Source organism: Dermacentor albipictus, chromosome 1, assembly GCF_038994185.2.
Source record: "Dermacentor albipictus isolate Rhodes 1998 colony chromosome 1, USDA_Dalb.pri_finalv2, whole genome shotgun sequence".
Taxonomy (NCBI): Eukaryota; Metazoa; Arthropoda; class Arachnida; order Ixodida; family Ixodidae; genus Dermacentor; species Dermacentor albipictus.
In genome coordinates, this window is record NC_091821.1 from 214161685 (window position 1) to 214180929 (window position 19245).

General features: G+C 44.4%; 1 protein-coding gene across 2 annotated transcripts in view; it reads right to left on the reverse strand.

The window, feature by feature from the left end:
• Positions 1 to 19245, reverse strand: part of LOC135900120 (uncharacterized) — a 172385-nt gene that overhangs the window by 40859 nt on the left and 112281 nt on the right. For both annotated transcript variants that reach the window (XM_070530841.1, XM_070530840.1), the window contains exons 128-150: positions 19107 to 19227; positions 18617 to 18753; positions 17630 to 17774; positions 17414 to 17562; positions 17225 to 17345; positions 16994 to 17145; positions 16787 to 16904; positions 15022 to 15176; positions 14837 to 14960; positions 12892 to 13028; positions 12616 to 12802; positions 12347 to 12495; positions 12142 to 12262; positions 10799 to 10944; positions 10550 to 10670; positions 10300 to 10451; positions 4903 to 5032; positions 4665 to 4807; positions 4329 to 4452; positions 1517 to 1665; positions 1096 to 1228; positions 862 to 1019; positions 689 to 800 (exon numbers count right to left, since the gene is read on the reverse strand). In XM_070530841.1, the coding sequence (XP_070386942.1) occupies positions 689 to 800; positions 862 to 1019; positions 1096 to 1228; positions 1517 to 1665; positions 4329 to 4452; positions 4665 to 4807; positions 4903 to 5032; positions 10300 to 10451; positions 10550 to 10670; positions 10799 to 10944; positions 12142 to 12262; positions 12347 to 12495; positions 12616 to 12802; positions 12892 to 13028; positions 14837 to 14960; positions 15022 to 15176; positions 16787 to 16904; positions 16994 to 17145; positions 17225 to 17345; positions 17414 to 17562; positions 17630 to 17774; positions 18617 to 18753; positions 19107 to 19227 (3184 nt within the window). The remainder of the gene's footprint in view (positions 1 to 688; positions 801 to 861; positions 1020 to 1095; positions 1229 to 1516; positions 1666 to 4328; positions 4453 to 4664; positions 4808 to 4902; positions 5033 to 10299; positions 10452 to 10549; positions 10671 to 10798; positions 10945 to 12141; positions 12263 to 12346; positions 12496 to 12615; positions 12803 to 12891; positions 13029 to 14836; positions 14961 to 15021; positions 15177 to 16786; positions 16905 to 16993; positions 17146 to 17224; positions 17346 to 17413; positions 17563 to 17629; positions 17775 to 18616; positions 18754 to 19106; positions 19228 to 19245) is intronic.

The following is a 19245-nucleotide window of genomic DNA, read 5'->3' on the forward strand; positions in this document are numbered from 1 at the left end:
TGGACGTTGGAAACATTCTTCAAGCAAGCGGCTAAGCAAGGTATGATAACAATCTAGATGAACAAATTTTTCGCAGTGGTGGCGCACATATAATTTTGAAGCCGCAAGGGTTAAGGAAGTTCCATGTGTAATGATCATATTGCACAAAATATGAACACGGAAAATGATAGATTGCATCTTGAGGTCCTTCTCTCAAAGCATACATATTTATTTATTCTTTGGGCAGTTGTTTGTTTACGTGCTGATAATTCTGCCCTTTTTTAATGTCAAGGCGGCAGCAATACACGCAAACGACAGGTAGTCACACTTGTACATTGCAGCACCAAACAAAAGAAAAAAAAAAACGAATCTGTAGTAAAAGAGAACAAATAAGCGTCGAATTCCTCGTCAACGTAGATTGTAGGCCTGGTTACGCGCAGACGCTGCATGTTTTGGAAATAAAACGATCGCGTTTAAAACAACGCCTAGTGGTCGCTGCTGTTGTAGAAATGCTAAAACCACCAACAGACACGACAAGTAGTGCATGAACAAGCGATTTCCATTATTCATTGCTGTGTCTCCGTTTTCGTTTTTTCGTATTCGTTTGATGTTTACGTTGGGTCAACCAGAATATATAGCATCGCAAATGTGCTTGATTTGTGTCTTTTATTGCAAAGACATCTTGATAACGTCGCCATCCAGTACTTACTCGCAAACGCTGTTCAAGTCGGTTTTGTTCTTTTCCTGAGCTACTGCGTAGTCCGCAAGACCTTTGCATTGTTTCAGGCCAGACTCAAGCGTGTCGACGTTGCACTGGTGACCTGAAATACAAGTCGTCAGTGTAGAGCATTTGCAACGTGAGGCAGACAGCGCGAAGCTTACTTTTTAGTCCAACGCTCAAGCTGTCGCAGGTCCAGTTGTATTTGCTATACAGGCGGACAGAGTAGTACTTCACATCTTGGCTATCCGGTAGTGACACGTGTTGACTGCTGAAGTGATCGAGCTTCGCTCGTACGCATTTCTGATAGTCCTTGACACTCCTGTGAATGAAGGCAAGTTTACTTTCCCACCCTCTGTCACATTACTAATGGCCTCAGTGAAAAATGAAAAACTCACAGACAGGCTTCACGCATTGCTTTATCTTTGAAATTGTTCCGAAAAGGCCGCTTGACACCGAAAAGTATAAATCCATAGCATTCTTTGAGCTGTTTGACGATTCCAATCTTGTTTGTAGTCTCGCTGGCTCGTCCTAGTGGCGACAAAAAGAATAGAGGAATAATTCATTACCATGAAAAGATGCAGACCTGCTAATACGCACGCGAAGATTTCCAGAAGCTGCAATTATCAGGAGACGAAAGAGAAATTTTGCCGGTTTTCTTTTAAAGCTTTAGAGCACTAAACAATTGTATTTTCGCACTTGTAATTTCATTACAAGTTATTTTTAGTTCCAAAGCCACTAGAGTATCACCACTGTTGCCTGTACTTCGTTGCCCAAACGTATTCACACGACAAAAGCACTGGCTAATGAGTTGTCTACCTTCTCGTTTGCGGAAGCAAGTCCAGTTGTACTTGTTGTACGTCGCAAAGGAGAAGTGGGCCACCTCAGGAAGAAGGAACAATGGCGATTCCGCAGAGCACTTAGCGGTCATTTTCTGACGGACGCAGTCCTGGTAAAGGCGAGTGCCCCTGCGCAAACGGAGATAGGAGCGATCAGGCGGAGATAACGCGGCGATACAAGGAAGCCATAAAACAAGATTCAGGAAGCGCCGAACACGCAGCACTCACGGCGCTCGCGTGCCGATAGTTTAAAGTCTGTTTACCGTTCGCGACGCACTGTCACTGCGGCTGAAGAAGGGCTCGCGTTATCAGTAAACGGCCAACGGCGCATGCGCAATGCGCACTGTTTGCCTACTTTATTGCCGCTCGCTGCAAGCAGCACAGGCCATATCCTGCAGTTACAGCGACTAGAGCGGCTCTCCTCAGTGCCCTTTTCTTATAGCGAAGAGTTCTTGCGCTGTAGGAAATGGGAAGGAGCAGGCGGAGACGCTGCACAACGAGTCCTAGCATTAAGGACAAGACGCAGGTCTGAAGGGACATGAAATTGGCGGGCTATGTTTAACCATTTGATGGAAAGCGGTTCATATGGGTCCCATTTCTCAGGCTAACCTTATGCTCCTTACAGCGGTTGCATATAACAACTATGACTGAACGTTTCTTTGTGGTTATTGGTTATAATCATAGTCTTCACTTGAACAGTATTTTTACTTTCGCCTAATTTGATATACATGAACAAGAAGGAATGAATGCGCATTCATTGCCCACTATATTTTGTTATTCCTTGCGCCTTTGTTCAAGCCACCACAACGCCAAATAAGCATTCTTTTGAGCGAAAACATTTTCTTGCGTAAGAGTAAAGACACAGAAAAGGCCTTAGCTTATTGTCACCCATATAAGTTCGTTTATGATACTTGAAAAGTGCGTTAATGAAATGTGCGCGCTTTATGGTGTTAGTCTGGCTGAGCAGCTCAATTTAACATACGCGCAGCGCTATATATGAGAAATAAATAGCCTGTAATAATTTCCAAAAAGCGACTTTATGAGAACTCTTGTGACACTGGGCATACCTTAAGTACGATGCTGGCACAGAAAGGCACTCAGTAAATACAACAAAAGCGTTCACTACATGCATGCATGCTGCTTGCATAGTATACTATAGGACAGAGGCTGCTTCTGATCAATTTATAGGCATCCATGAGGGGATGGAAGTGCGAAACTATGAAACATGATGTCTTCCATGTTCCGAATTGCCTGGGTGAACAATGGGGAAATATGTCCCTTTTTTTGTCGCATACAACAATCTTGTCAGATTTAGCATTTAATTATTCGAGAACAATATCTTATGAAGAACGCACTCGTAATGAGTTCCATACAAACTGATGCGCTTCCTTGTTGTGTCCTTCAAAGAGTTAACGTCACAACGCAACATACGAGTTGTGAGGTACGCTGTTGTAAAGGGCGCCGTACTAGTTTTGACCACCTGGCGCTGGTAGAGTTCAACGTGCATCCAAAGCTCGGCACGCGAGCGTCTTTGCATTATTCGAAAGTGGCCCCTTTACCTCCTCACGCTCAGCACCAGAACGTCACACGCAGTCATCCATAGCTGAAGTTTAAGACATGAGGGCATATGTAGCTCTTGTTAAGTGCCCCCGTCCTTGTCCTTGCCGTTGCGTTGCAAAAACAGCTTTATCAGCCTCTGAACAGTGATGTGCGTTGGACGTGCTCTTCGTCGTGCGACCACTTCCACCTGTTACAGCCCCTGTCGTTTCCATTGTGCTATAAACAGTTCGCGCTCTACCAAACAATCCAGAAAGGTACTTTTCTTTCGCTTTAGGTGTTTTTCCTGAGAAGTTTTTCTGCAACGGAACCACTTGAAGCCCTGAAAAAGACTACTGAGAGCGCTAAAAGGCCGCTTGAACTGAAGCGGTAATAACCCAGTTTAGGCATAGAGTAGGTCATGCCTATACAATACAAGTTAAACGATATTGCAAACACGAAGTTCCAGAGGCACTAAGGGTAACAGCACTAATCTATCAACAAAACATAAATGATGTGTTCGCACTCTTTCACCAGCACTCATATTCACATGAAGCTTTTACCACCGATGTCTGTTATTTGACGACCTTTTTCAGTCGCTTGTTTATGTGTGTGGCTAGGTGACCCTTCATGTATTAGTGCCGTGCCGCTGAAGCAGTGAAGCAAAGTAGGGCCAGTTGTCATAAAGCAGTTCTTACGGCATGGCGTTTCGTAATAACAGGTACTGGCCAGGCGCTGTAGCTACCATTTTGTTAGCGAAGGCAGGTGGCAAGTGACAAACCCCTTTTTGCGAAAGGAAAGCTTCCTGAATTTAGGTCCAGTGTTTACGAGCGTTTGCTGCGCGTTGCACGAAAATTTTACTTGCATAGCTGAAGACTGAAGGCTATACTTACTTGCATTTGAGCACGCCAGAAAACATCTAATTAAATATGATTACATGTGCGTGTCTAACAAAAAAGAATGCTCAAAATCAAATAAGATGAAATTAAAACGAAAAAAAATGAAAAGAAAAAGAGGAGGACGAAAATAAAAATGCACACAAGAAAAAAAAAGACAAGCAGACAAAAATATCAGAACATACCGATATCTGAACACCGAAAGTTGGGCGAGTTGGTACGTGCTCATGGTCGGGACGTTAGAGTTAGAAATATACTGTTAAAAATGTTCAGAAATTGAATATAAAAAAAGAACTGTGAACATCCCATCATTGACGTATTACGTCACACATTCTTTCTTTTTATTAGCAAAAAACTTACCGGCATGCTTCACTAAGCTTCGATACGTCGGATATGTTAACGGCATTTGGTATTACTTTCGTCATCATTATTCCTTTGCAACTGGTGAGTTCATTCAGGAGACTGTTCTTGTTGCAATCAGGGTCTAAAAAAAAGAAAAAAAAAGAAGAGGCGCGTACAGATGAGAGTGACGTTGCTCAGATGAAAGCTTTTATAGAACTAACTAAAGTGACCTTTTTACATCTGCAGAAAACCACATGTATTGCAGAAAACCACATGTTTTAAGTAAAAGAAGGATAAAAGGCTCTTACTTTTAGTGTTGGCTAAAAGAAGGTTCTGACGGAGGGAATTACTCACGATTGTCGCATGTCCATTGGTATTCCTCGTACACGGAATAGGTGTAATTCTTCACTGCATCTAGTAGGAGCACCTGACCTTGGTTTCCAGCGCAGCTGCCCGTAATTTCCTCGTTTACACATTCCTGGTACGTGTTGAGTGCGCTGCGGATGCGTGAACACAAGTTCGGCAATGAGCGGCGCGAAGAAGCATGCCCGTGAATAAATATTAGTGCGTAGCGCAGATGATCCTGACTTACCTGCAGGCACGTTGACGTTTTTCCAGCCCACTTCCAGGGTCGGCATTCGGGATCACTTTCGTTTTTACGTGGTCGCCATAGCACTTCTCCAGTTGTGCTACAAGCTCATCGCTTCGGCATGCTTGTCGTTCTGAAAAGGTTATTGCACTCGATGTGACCTTTACATAAAAATTAATTACCGGAATTCTGTAGCATGCTTCATCGAATGGTGCGTTCTTGATCTGAATCCGCAAGTGGTAATGCGCCTGTTGTGACGCAATAGTTGGAAGCAGGCAAGCTACCATTTGCGACATTTTTATTAACTAGTGCGCTGCTGCACTATTTTTAGGAAATAAAGGGATTTAAATACGTTTACTTCGTTTACGAATGCTAGCGAGAACAACACCTGTGACGCAGTGGTCACCACAACACAACCGAAATGCTGGCACGACCCCCTGATCGTATCCAGCTGACCCCCCCCCCCAGTGACAGGAACTACAACTTTTACAAAAATGGGAAGGGCGGCTATTACAAATAACTTATACGGTTAAAGATAGAAGTACTGGCACACAAATATTGATGTAGCAGACCAACGTAAAACAACACAGTGATGGTGAAACGCACACGAACGCAGTGCTAACAACAAGCGCTTACTCCAAACACGTGGTATATAATATTGAAGCAGCAACTATAGCTTTCGCTAATTGTCATGCCTGTGTGCGCTCTTGCGTCGTCTCGTTTTCTGTCTCTGTGTTCATGTGCTACGATCTATCATAATGTTGAACTAACAAGCCCAAGCATCTACAATTCTGTACTGCCTTGGGCACTTGAGGGGCGACCGCAGCGTAATAGACGGGTAAAGAACTAAAATCACGTAAAAAAGGAAGGAAGAAAAGAAATATGGAATTACAATGAACGGGAACTTTCCAAGATATACGTAGCATTATATAGCGGTCGCTGTGGGGCGGAAGGTGTTATGCGTGGTAATGACGTCCATGGGGTTATGCTGATCTAGTCTGCATTACTTATTTATGTATGCGTGAGGAGTACTAACAGAGAGATTGGGCATAACGAATGGGCTGATGCCATCAAAGGAAACGGAGGGGGGGGGGGGGGACGGCTGCGCGTGCATGCGTAATTAATGCACGAGTGGTGCGTCCTCTCTTTTTGGGTTTCCTTTAGTCACCTTCCAATCTCGCTGGTAAGGTGTTTACCAGGGCGTACGACATTTGCCGTGGTGGCCTAGAGGCTATGGTGTTGCGCTGCTAAGCACGCGCTCGCGGGATCAAATCCTAGCCATGGAGGCCGAATTTCATTGCGGTGCCGATAATGCAAAAACGATCGTGTGCCGTGCATTGGATGCACGTTAAAAAAAAAAAAAGAAGAAGGTGGCAAAATTAAGCCGGAGTCCCCCACTACGGCGTGTCTCATAATCATATCGTTCTTTTGTCACGTAAAACACCATAATTTAAATTACCTGGACGTCCCATACTGCTTGCTAACCCCAATTCTGACCTAGGTTCAACGTCTTCTTTCTACGTATAGGGAACACAGAAAGCGGAAGGACTCGTAGAATGTTTTGCGCCGGCGCGCCTGTTAATATTACAGACAATCGTTTGTCACAGCACTTCGGATGGCTATCAGCCGCGCACACAATGGGCTTAAACTGCGCATTCTCGCACTATATGGTGAAAGGAGTTTTCTGGGTTCATATGGAATTTTCCGACAGGCTGGCCATGTAATGCTACGCATTAAAACGTAATGCGATAGCGCCAACATTTTTGGGCCGCTCGCGCAAATGATTAAGGGTGGGGGCGAAATGCGAAAACACCCGTGTAACTTAGGTTTAGACGCATGTTAAAGAACCCCAGGTTGTCAAATTTCCGAAGTTCACCAATACGCCGTGCCTCATAATCAGATGGTGGTTTGGGCAAGTACAACGCCATAATTTATTTTTTAATTAAAATGATTAATGTAATGACCTTTCTTCCTTTCTTTTTCAGCTCGTGTCGTCGGTACACTACTTTCTATCATTTTGCACTATCGGTCCACAGATGAACAGTTTTACAGTAGGAGCTGATATCCCCGGCTGCAGCATTGCACAACTCATTCGCGTGCTCCCGAATTTTGTCTTTCGCGCATCGTTCAGCCTGACTGAAGGAATGTTTGCCACAGGACAGCGGAAGCGCGTAAGCACTGGCCTCACCCTGCATGCACTAAGGCTCTCTTGTGGTTCATTTGGCAACCTTCCGTTTTGAAGCTGCGGCAGCTGGCGTTACACAAGCTTTATAGCTTGTTTAGCGTCGACAGAACGTTTGCGTTAGCGCTGTTGCCAACCTCGCTTTGCCTGCTGACGTCGCGCAGGCACGGTGTCATAACGCTTTTTCTCTTCCTTCGCGCAATCGCTGGTTCATTGGTCTGTGCATCCGGCGAGCGCATTCCAAAGTTCTAAGGAAACGTGCCGCTTCTAAAGCCACAACTGACAGCGGATATGTGGTGTATTTAGAACGGTCAGCTCATGTTAAGAGCTTGCTATAATATTTAGAAAAGATTGAGAGCACCGTAAAGTAAATATCCTCTCAGTGCCGAACATCACGCTTGAGTAAGGCCAGCTGTTGCAACTTCAAGAAGGAAGGCTGCCAGACTATGCAAAACAAGGAGCTGTACACATAATAATATTGATTTTGAGCTTCCGTTGTTTTGCGGCTGCAAGTATCACGACCAGACGGGATACGTGAGTGCCAGAATACGGGAGCGCGCGAACAATGTGCAATGCAATGTTTTCATTGGGGCGCAACCGGTCATTTTATCGCTTGTGTGCTGCATACCAGATGTAGAAACACAGAGTGCGGGATCGAATCCCGGCCACGGCGGCCGCATTTCGATAGGGGCGAAATGCGAAAACACCCGTGTACTTAGATTTAGGTGCACGTTAAAGAACCCCAGGTGGTCGAAATTTCCAGAGTCCTCCACTACGGCGTGCCTCAATCATAAAGTGGTTTTGGCACGTGATACCCCATAATTTAATTTTTTAGAAGCACATGGTGATGTTTTTTTTAAATACGTTGCTGGGTTTCATCACAGCCTGGAAAAATAATCACGTAAAAGATTGTGTCATGGAAATAACTTCTTTAGGCGTTATTGAGCATGCTCCACAGCTTTCAAATCCATATTTGTATCCTAAAACAAGTATTTAAATATCTTTGCTAACTGGTTAGTTACCCCCCTCCCCTCAAATACTGTAACTATAGGAACGACTACGAAGGATATACTTTTGAATTCAATCTCCTAAGATGTGCCCCTTCTGTTTCACTGTTTTTCTGTGCTCGTTTGGTACAACAATATTCACACGTCCAAGCCTACGCTCTTGAAACCTCCGTCGTATACAATAGCAACATTTAGGATATGTATTGCGATTCACGAGCTTTTTGGGTATGACCAGATAAATGGTAAAAATAATTTTAGGAATTTGCTGAAAAAATGAGTCATAGGCTGCCGTTGCATAGTATATAGACCCACCTATCTGATAATAAGCGTACACTATAATTTCACGCATAGAATCATGCCTTTGGACAGCACAAAAAGCCTGCGTATACGGCCACACGTAGCCCCCAACACGGCCCACAGGTCTGCGAGCGGCGGTCGCGTGACGTCACAGTCAGGATTCGTTTGTGTCGTCTGCTAGAGTCCGATCGTGCCTCCCACAGTGTTTCTATTTGTTTGCTCTAGTTCGCTATGCTAGTACACTTCTGACGACACATTGAAACAACTTTTTCGGTTGATTTATGGGTAAATGCTTGTAAAGACTGCTCAACAATATATTTCTCAATGACAGCGTTTGCACTGCCGCCCGACGAAGCTCTCTGCAGCACGTTGCAAACTTTTCATGCGCGGTTCTAAGCCCTGGCACGGCAGTTAAGGTGACACAGCCCAAACGTAAAAAAAATAAAATAAAAAAATAGGATCAAACATCTGATAAGAAACTAGAGGAATGTTTGCTGCGGTGCAACAAGCACGTAAAAATGCTTGATACATCTAACTTCTAGTCATCTAACTTCTAATCGTTAAAACTTGTTCTGTAACTGCCACTAGTATATGGTAACACACCTAATGTTCGCATTTGTCAAGTGAAACATGCGGCAGTAGCATTAGGACTGAACTAACACTGAAATCTAGAATCTGCCCGCGCCGTTTGCTCTGTGATAAATTACTGAAAGTAGGTTGTTTGACACCAATTGTAAGAGTCACTAACTTAAAAGTGAAAGGAGTTGGGACTATCAGTTGTTTTTTGTATACGGAAAGGCAGTGGCCAGTACTTAATTGTTTTTAATGCTAAAGGCTGAACTCGGGTCTGTAATTTAAAGAAATATGTTGTTTGAAAAAAAAAAGAATTAAAAGATTGGTTTTGCAAACGTGACACCGGTGCTTGGGCCAACTTTTTGGGCTATATATGCCTCTGAGACCATACAACTGCAGCCAACAGGAAGTCGAAGCCTCATTAGTTGCACGAGACAAACTTAAATTGCAGAGAACGGAGACAGTAGTAGCAAGCTAATTCCTTAAAAACGCCAGCCTAACTCTTTCTTTAACATATCATTATAGTGCTTACATTTGACTATAAAATAACTCATCACGCCAATAGAAGCTTGATGGAAATTCGGCAGGCACGTATTTATCTTATATGCATATTTACACTGCTCAAACCAAATGGCAAGGTTGCTATTCCATGTAAACTGTAGTGTCTTCCATAACTAAGTAATAACGGGAGCCTTCACGTTTTGACCAACATATCGCCACCAATGTTTGCACTCTGAATTTGCGGGCATTCTTATACAAGCAAATTTATCGACGCATACGGGGAACTCCTGCATTGCAAGAGCCAGTAGACCCATTCAACTCTAAATTAAACTTCCGATATCTATGCCTCAAATTTCCACGAGTCGCATGGATACGAAGTGCAGTTTTTTTATTATTTTAATTTTCAATACGCCAAAGACCCTAATTAAGGGTTTTTACATGAGCGGTGGGCGCAATTGTTTGTAGATGATGTTTTCACTGACTTGTTTGCATTGGGAAGTGAAGGAGTGCTGCGCAGCCTCGCTGGGCATAACAGGCATGAGCGGAGCATGCAGCCGAAACATCCTTCAGCAAGCATGGCTTCCGCGTATGTAGTTCATAGCATCCACGTAGCGAGTGACATCGTGGCCGTGGAGTCACTCTCGAGAGAGCGACACTACAACTTCTCGCCGCTAATAGGGACACCTGCACCTATAAGTGGAATTACTTCGCTGTTTGTGCACTGAGTGCCGTGAGGAAGTGCACTTGCAGCCTCTTTCGTTCGACGCGTTAGGCGATCTGTTGCTTGGCAGTGCTATATTTCATGCACCGTGCTTTCACGGCAGTGCATAATCAGCTTACTTTTCTGATGAACAGCGTCGCACGTCCACTTGTAGTTCTGCACCAGATCGTGGGTGAAGTACTGCACACGAGGCAGCCGCAGAACGTACGGGCTGCGCGGGCATTTTGCGTTGATGGCGGACGATATGCAGTACTTGAACTCTTGGTATCCCCTGAAAGCAATAACATCGGCGTTTCAAAGCATGTCCCAAGCGATGTCTCTAACTGCAACTAGAAACAGTCACTATAAGGAGGACCATCGAAGACATACGTGCACGCCGTTTCAAGTGACGCATTCTTGCTGGTGTTCGCTATGTATGGGAGGACCAGCACATTCAAGAAGCCGAGGCACTCAGTCAAGGAGTCCATGACCTCGTTGCCATCGCAGTTATCTGAGAAGGGGACGCAACACGGGGACAAACGCGGTATGTTATGCGAAGAAACTGATTACAACGCCTATCCCTAGGTATCTTTAATGCCAGAAGGCTGATAACGATTCGGCATATAGGAGATGACTTACCAGCCTGACCCGTCTTACATGTCCAGTTGTATTTGTTGTACAAGTCCCGAACGTAGTGCAAAACATGCGGCGTTTGAGGCAGGACTTTTAGGCCGCACTTCAGGTTTAGCTTCGAATTCACACAGTCCTGGTATGTCGAGACAGCCCTGTAGATAACCAGAATTGTATATGAATGAGGTCGCTTTGAGTAACACTAAGAAGCGCTGTTTTTTTGTAGATATGCCGCAGAATCTGCTGAGTGTCCAACAAATTACTAAGCCCTATAAACGCGCAACACCCGCGTTATTTGCGCTGTTCACACTCAAGTAAGCATTTCAACCGATTTGGCCGCACATTATGTTTTTATGATGGCCGCACATTATGTTGTTCGTATTGGCTAAAATGACAGCGGGTCAGCTGCAAGCAGTGTTTAAAGCCGAAATGAAATTTTCTGAGACATATTTGCCGCTTGAATTTTCATTTGAACGGGTCATCTTATCGCTTGTGCGCTGCATACCAGATGCAGAAGCACAGAGTGACTTTTTTTTTTTACATACTTTGCTGTATTTCATCACAGCCTGGCAAAATAACCACGTAGAAGGTTGTGTCATGGAAATAACTTCTTTAGGTGTTATTGAGCATGCTCCACAGCTTTTAAACCTATACTTGCACCCTAAAACGAGTATTTAAATAACTTTGCTAATTAGTTAATTACCCCCCTCAAATACTATACTGATAGGAACGACTACGAACGACACACTGTTGAGCTCAATCTCCTAAGATGTGCCCTTTCTGTTTGTGTTTTTCTGTGCTCGTCTGGTACAACAATACTTACACGCCCAAGCCTACGCTCTTGAAACCTCTGTCGTATACCATAGCAACATTTAGTATGATCTGTATTACGATTCACGAGCTTTTTGGTTACGACCAGATAAGGGTTGTTGTTAGCGCATAACTGTCGGGTCAATTTTGTCACGCACGCTTGGTAGTCAACCACGGCACCACGCATTTTGCCTTTCGATTTCGCTACTGCCAAGGGAAGTTATTAGAAGCCTGTCAAGCATTAGGCTAAATCTGCGCAAAAATATAAAATACGTGCCCCTTCCACGCAACACAAAAATATAATAAAGAAAGAAACCCAGTGAACAGCAGCTGCTATTCATGAGACATACACCAGCAAGGCTGTACTACTGCACGTTCCCTTGCGAGCTTGGACACCATTCTAACCTCTACGAGCTTATACACAATCCCTAAAACGACTAAAATGCAACAATAACAACACTTGTCAACAAGACTTATCTGAGTATGACATTTCATCCACGCAGCTGTCAATATGTAAAGTCTAATTACGACCATGCTCTTACGTGCAGGCTGCGTCTGTCTTCCATGTAGCGACTTCCTCGGGATATAACCCATGGACTGCCGCGTTCAGTTGCTTGGAGCAATTCTCCAGAGGCCCCAGAACCAAAAACGGGTTACACACGGCTGTTTGTCACAAAACAAAAGATGCGAATAAGTTATGGTGTTTAAGGTATAACAGACAAGCTTAAGCGAATCATAAATCAGTACCTTTGGGAGTGGCTGGCTCACATGTCCATTCGTATTTTCGGTACAACTCGTCAGTGTAGTACTTTATCAGAAGAGATTCAGTCACCTCAGTGTGATTTGCGCACATTCGTATTTTTTCATTAACGCATTGCTGGTAGTGTTTCATAGACCTGAAACCATAGGCATTGGCATGCATTGAGGATATGTGGTACACGTCGCGCGTGTGCTTCAAGAACAACAATGAAAAAAGAAAAAGAAAATGAATAAAACCACAATTCCAAATCGCGCACCTGCAGGCTACTTTCAGCTTTTCGGGATCTTGCCGTGCGCCGGCGTTGGGCATGACTTTCACGTGCATGAATCCCATGCATTCCATGAGTGCTTTTGTTGCAGACTTCTCAGAGCAGTGCGGTGTCTTCCTTGTGTGCACAGTTGTCGCTTGGACTGGTGGTGCTAACGTTGTGGTGCTCTTTTTCCCTGACAAACACGCACCGGATTAGGCAGCGTAGTTTTCGGATACATGCAAGGACGCCACTGGGGGAGCGAAATGGAAAAAAAAAACTTACTGTGACGGCAAGTCGAGCTATACTTTGTGTAAAGGCCTCCCGTGAGATCGTCCATTGTGTCGTCACTGTAGATGTTGGTGTTAGGGCATAACTGGCGGGCCGATTTCGCCACGCACGCTTGGTAGTCAGCCACGGAGCTAGAATTAGACATATTGGGCAGTTTTCTTTAAATGACTGACAAGCAGCTCTGTGGCGAGCAATACTTCATTTCATTTCATTTATTTTTTCGCACAAAGATAGAGAAGGCCAAGAAGAAAAGGCGCAGAAAGGGCTTCAAAGTTTCTTAACCCCCTGTTACAATAGAAAGCATGACGGTAGCAGTATACATAGGCTTTAACAACACCGTAGGATTCGGATGCAACAACAATATTAGAAGCAATACAGCAACAATACACAGAACAATAAATTACCGTAATATCGCGAATCAGATGCGTAAGTTCAGCAGCACTCGGTGAGAAAACAATATGTTCCGGTACTAGCAATAAGCTTAGCAAACAGGGAGAAAAAGGAAAAAGAAAGAAAGAAAATCTAACACAGCTTAAAGTACTAAACAACGAACGATTTGACGTCTCTAAACGAAAGACTACACCAGTCAATACACGATAGATTGCAGAAATTGAGGACTGTTGGCAAAATGTATTTAAGGATTTGATGACCGTATTTAGTAGGTGAGCGTGGAACTTTCCACCGCTCTGGTCCTATTGTGACATGCATGGGCACATGTTGTACTAAGTGGGCTGTCAAGTTCCGAGCTATTGCATCTATATTCAGTATAAAGTTTACGCAAGAGTCTGCTATGCATTTCGTTAATTTTGTGAATAATAAATTTACTAAACAAAGCGTCAGTAGGTGCATTGTAAGGAATATTTACTATAATACGGACCATTCTGCTTTGCGTGATTTGTAACTTACACTGATTTGACTGGCTTGTGGTGCCCCAAACAAGATGACAATATTTAAGCAGTGAGGCCAGCAGAACATTATTGACCAGCAACTTCGCAGAGGAGGGTAGAACATATCTATTGCACCATACAGCGCCAGTTAATTTGTTCCGTTTTTGCAGAAGACAATTGATGTGTTCATCCCACCGCGTATTGCACGAGTGGGATGAGCACATCAGTTGTCTTCTGAAAAAACTGAGCAAAGTAACTGGCCACTCCATATTGCAATAGATATGTTCTGCCCTCATCTGCGAAGTTGCGTGTCAATAACTTTCTACTTGCTTCACAGCTTAATTATTGTTATCTTCTTTGGAGTACCACAAGCCAGTAGTCAAATCTGCCTAAATGATAACATCAATTGTCGGCCAATCTTTTCATGTTCAAGCGGTATTTCTAAATAAAAAAAAAGCAGCTCTTGCCTCTTGCCTTCTCTTAGATCAAGCGAGGAAAAACATTCCACATGTGAAGCTTTGCCCCTATCTGCCAAAACTGTTTCGTCACATAGAAGCAAAAAAAGAACGATATATTTGCAGCCAAGGCACAATGCTTGGAACTTTCAGGCACACCCTTCAGTGCGAGACCAACGCATTACACAGGCAGCACGCCTAGATAGCTAGAGAAGGTGAAAATGTCATTAACTGATTATTTTTTTTTACATTTCCATTTGCCTTTGGCCGACGCGTTTAGCTTCGTCTCGTTTGCTGCCATGAGTGACTGGTGCAGATTTATATCGGGCCCCCAACTAAGGTTAGCCAAGCTCTTCAACGAAAAAAAAGATATTTTTTTCGTTGAAGAGCTTGGCTAACGTTAGCTGGTACACATGGTATGAATCCATACTTTCCATGAACGACTTCTTTAATCAGGGCTCAGTATTTTTCTTCACGGCTCCCACGTACTTAAAGCAATGTGAGTCATCACGTGCAAGCACACCTCAGCCTCGCTCTCGCATTTTCGAGGTCCGAGTTTCGGAAATAAGCTCAACACCGGTGACCTGCGTTACTCACAGACATGCGAGCTGCTGCTGTTCGTCATCGTCCGGTTTTTCCATGTTGGGCAGGACAAGCCAGGTAATGATCCCTTTGCAGCGCCTCAGTTTTTCTGTGACAGCTTTCTCGTTGCATTCTGGAACTGCATGTAGAAAAGCAATGAGCTGAACTGTTCGACCTAGAGATGCCGTGACAGTCCGCACCTGGTTGTGTGTCCGGACGGCACACGGATGCGTGCTTGTGCATAACCTGGTAGAGGTACTGATCCACTGCAGCGCTATTGGCAATTTGCGTCGCGTTCTGAGCGCATGACTCCATTATGCCAGTGTACACGCATGTTCTGTAGTCCTGGAGGCCTCTGAAGGAAAAAAATAATTCAGCGAGAACAAGGATTGATAGGTGCCATTCTCTCTTGTGAGCACCTGGCATCTGATCACTTTGTAATGCTGTCGCCGAAATAAACGACAGTAGCAGTACCCAGATAAAAATTGAAAGGGGTCCTGAACGCCCCGAGGGCTTGTTGAACAAACATAGTCCGCGGGTAACATAGGCTCCTGTAAACATCTCAGCCAAGTTTTGAAGTCGTGCTCGACGCGTGGAGCTCGTAAGCGGAGCGCGAAGTCACCTTTCTCTCAGACGCTGTCTTTTCAACAGAAGCCTGCTCCTCACTCTTTTCTGGACGTTCATTTCGTAATTTTGCAGATTCACATACGCGGCTACTGTTCGCCAATAGCCGACATCAATATGGAAGGGTGTTTGGATCAGTGTGGTTCTTCCTACTCTTATTGTGTACATAAATTTATTGACAGTCTAATAAGCAGGCTGAAGTAAGGGGAAATCTGCTTGCGAATTTTAATAATAAAAGATTACTTCCCGAAGAAGTCGACTGTTGTCTGCTCACACTCGTCCGCGGCTGCCCACGTAAGAATGAAACTTTGGCCACCCCGCTTATCGGTGTCGTAGCCGTCGGGTCTCGCTAATTTCGACTAGTTTTGACCAATCAACTAGCCGCGAACCACGCGAAACTTGAGGTTAGACCACATGTACGCTTGTCAGCGCGCGCTCACTCCTGGCCGCTCCTGGTTGGACGCCTTGGCACACCTCGCTTAGTATGGGGCTATTGATAGCGCTTAAAAATGCGCAATTTGAATGTGGTTACTATTCGTCGGTCAAACTGGTGCGGGACAAAGCCGGTTCGCACCACGTAGCACGGCCAGACTGTAGCATATGAGCGCGCGCAAACACTGAAGCCCTGTCGTGCACAAAGCACACGCTGCGCGTACGATTATAGCTGTATGTGGCTGTGGCCTGCAACGTAGCGTAGACACTGCGGCCGCCGCGGGGTGCCGCGACGAGTCCGCTGACTGAGCGCACTGAGGCTTGCTGAGAACGACAGCGTTTGGCGCGACGTAGGCGCCAAAATTGGTAATAGTGGCATCTACGTGAACACCCAAAATCAAACTTGAACTGTGTGCTACGGTGAAGTTCAGTAGGTGGAGCGTTGTGGGCCCGCCTCGCTCCGCCGTAGCCTTCGCAGTGCAAGACATTGAAGAAAGAGCGGAAGCACTGCGAAGGGGGTGTTTGATTGTCAATAGTTCCACTTCTGCTGAACGCATTGAAGTACTTTTTGCGGCAAAGTATTTCTGAAATAGCCTATTTTATCGTTAAGTTCATTTCTCTACTTCGATAGAAAGTGGTTCAGGGCCCCTCTAATTTACGATTTCTTAATTTTACGTCATAGGTGAAAGCATTTACTTGCATTCACATGATTTGATGGTGCCGAGAAAGAAAGTGTAAAAGATAAAATAGCGATGAATAAAACAGTGTTAAACGAGCTTCATATACCAGACTGCTGCAGAAAGAAGGCGTTTGTCATGCCGCACAGATGCCACAATGGACAACATATATGCATTAAAGCTTCATGAAGCAAGGCATATTCTAGAGGAGTGAAAAATAATTGTCACTTACAGACATGAATCCTGCATTGAAAATGATAAGGCGGCATTCGGTTTGACAATGAAGTCAATGAACCCTCGACATTCCTTCAGTTTCTCCGTCAGAATTTCGGTAGTGCAGCCTGAAAGTGCTAAAATGAAATATTCATTTAACCAACAAAAGACCGCACTATACAGAGTGCATTGCACTATTTTAGTGTTTTGTCAAAGGTGTGCTTACTGTTTTCTGGTGTACTAACGCATGCCCACGAATATTTGTTGTAGTATTCTATCATATACTTTAGGACTTCAGAGTTTTGTGCGAAGACAATTCCATCTCCACAGAGGCCTTTAATTGAGTGCATCATGCAGGTTTCGTAGCTTTTCAAGTGCCTGGGAACAGAAATGTCATGCACAATATTTACAAGTTCTCGCGTTCAAATGAGGACGTGCGCGGTGCTAAGGTACTCACCGACATGTCTCTGCAACCTCCACGGACGAATGAAAAACTGACACATCTTTGGCCACCAAGACGTCAATGATGCCAGCACATTCTACCAGACTTTTCCCTATCTTGGCGTTGCAGGCTGAACCTAATGTGAAAACGAGAAAGGAGCTTCGTAGCAGGGAGGCTTTTACTTTCATAGCTGAGTGGACTAACCTGATGTGATTCCCAGCTTGCATGTCCATCTGTAATCTTCGTATACGTTAATTAACTGTTTGAGTCCGTCTGATTCTATGAGTTTGTCATACTTCAGGCATGACACCGGTATCTTGGAGTTGATACACTGCTTGAATAGGTTGTTATTCCTAGCCAAGAGACATTCCGAACACATTTAGCACTTCGCACTACGTCAGAAAATAAAGACAAACTTACTTGCAAGCCGTCTTAAGAAAGGCGACGAGTGTATTATCTTTCGTGAATGGTTGAACTTTGACCTTAATAAAACCAAGACACTCCTTTGCTCGTTGGTAGAGAAATCTTGCATCACATTTAGGGGACACCTCAACCACAGGCTTCACTAAAGAAAGAAAAATTGATGTTGTAGCAGGTGCAAAGAACTATGGTCATTAATCTGTCGTCATATGACACGTGCGTCTTGGTTACAAAAGAATAACAAACGGCAGTACGGAACAAGAATGAAACAAAGTGTTCTTTGGTGCGTTTTCATATTCAAGGTGACGTTTGCAGAGCACGAAATGCTTATAGATGGCACTAATCTTTATCAGTAACGTTTCCACTTCAACGTGTCGCCGATATCACCACCAACGGTGCATGACCGACCATAGGGCTAAAGAATTCCACCACTGCGTGAGACAAGGATATATCCGGCGCTCTACCCACGACGTCATGGGGCTCATCAGAGCCATAGCAGCAACATAGATGAGCTACTGTTTCTTCCGATTGGGACGGCGCATAACGAAGTACAGCCGTTAGAAAGACGACAAAGTTTAAGTGGCAGATGTATTTACGTTCAAATTTTGTGGTTGTGAAAAACGGTGCTGATGACGACCAATAAACGTGGACGTGAATGTTCTACACGCCGCAACAAGTAAAGAATGCATCGACTTATTGAAGTGGGGGGGGGGGGGGGGGGGGCCTGTGACGAGCTCTTAGCCCCCTTCCCCTCTGAAACCGCCAATGGCTACTGTGTGGCACCTTTATTAAATAAAGAAAATCGTCGTATTTTTCCTAGAATAAAAGAATAGGTACAGAATGCATTTTGAGATACAAACTAAACAGCCATATTTAATTTCAAGATAGGAAATTTGAACGTCACGACTCATTTGTGCCTCCATCCTCATCGTGAAAACACCCTATAACAGGACAACACATGAAAAAAGAGAAAACGAAAACACTTACGGCCTTCGCAGGTCCAGTTGTACTCGCTATAAAGTCCTTCTGTGACGTTGTCTAAATTCACCTCGGCTAGTAAAGAATCTTGAAAGCATACCGAACGAACCGCTTTAATTGCGCACTCTTGGTAACGGTGGACACCTCTGCGCAAAAAGAAAAAAAAATGAAAGCATCACGTGAAAATTTTTCTTGCACGTATTAATACTAACTTTAACAAAACAACACAGCCGCCGTGGTTGCTTAGTGGCTATGGTGTTGGGCTGCTAAGCACGAGGTCTCAGGATCGAATCCCGACCACAACAGCCGCATTTCGATCGGGGTAAAATGCGAAAACACCCGTGTACGTAGATTTAGGTGCACGTTAAAGAACCTCAGGTAGTCCAAATTTCCGGAGTCCCCCACTACGGCTTGCCTCATAATCAGATTGTGGTTTTGGCACGTAAAATCCCATAATTTAAACAAAACAAGACAGAGTAAGGTTACGGAGTACACTTACTTGCATGCCGCAGACAGCATCTCCTGGGAAGACTCGTCAACCAGAGGAATCACTTCCGAGGATACTATCGACGAACATTTTTCAACGACAGAAGACATCATTTGGAAAGAACACCCTGTCCCTGAAAGACAAGAAGAAT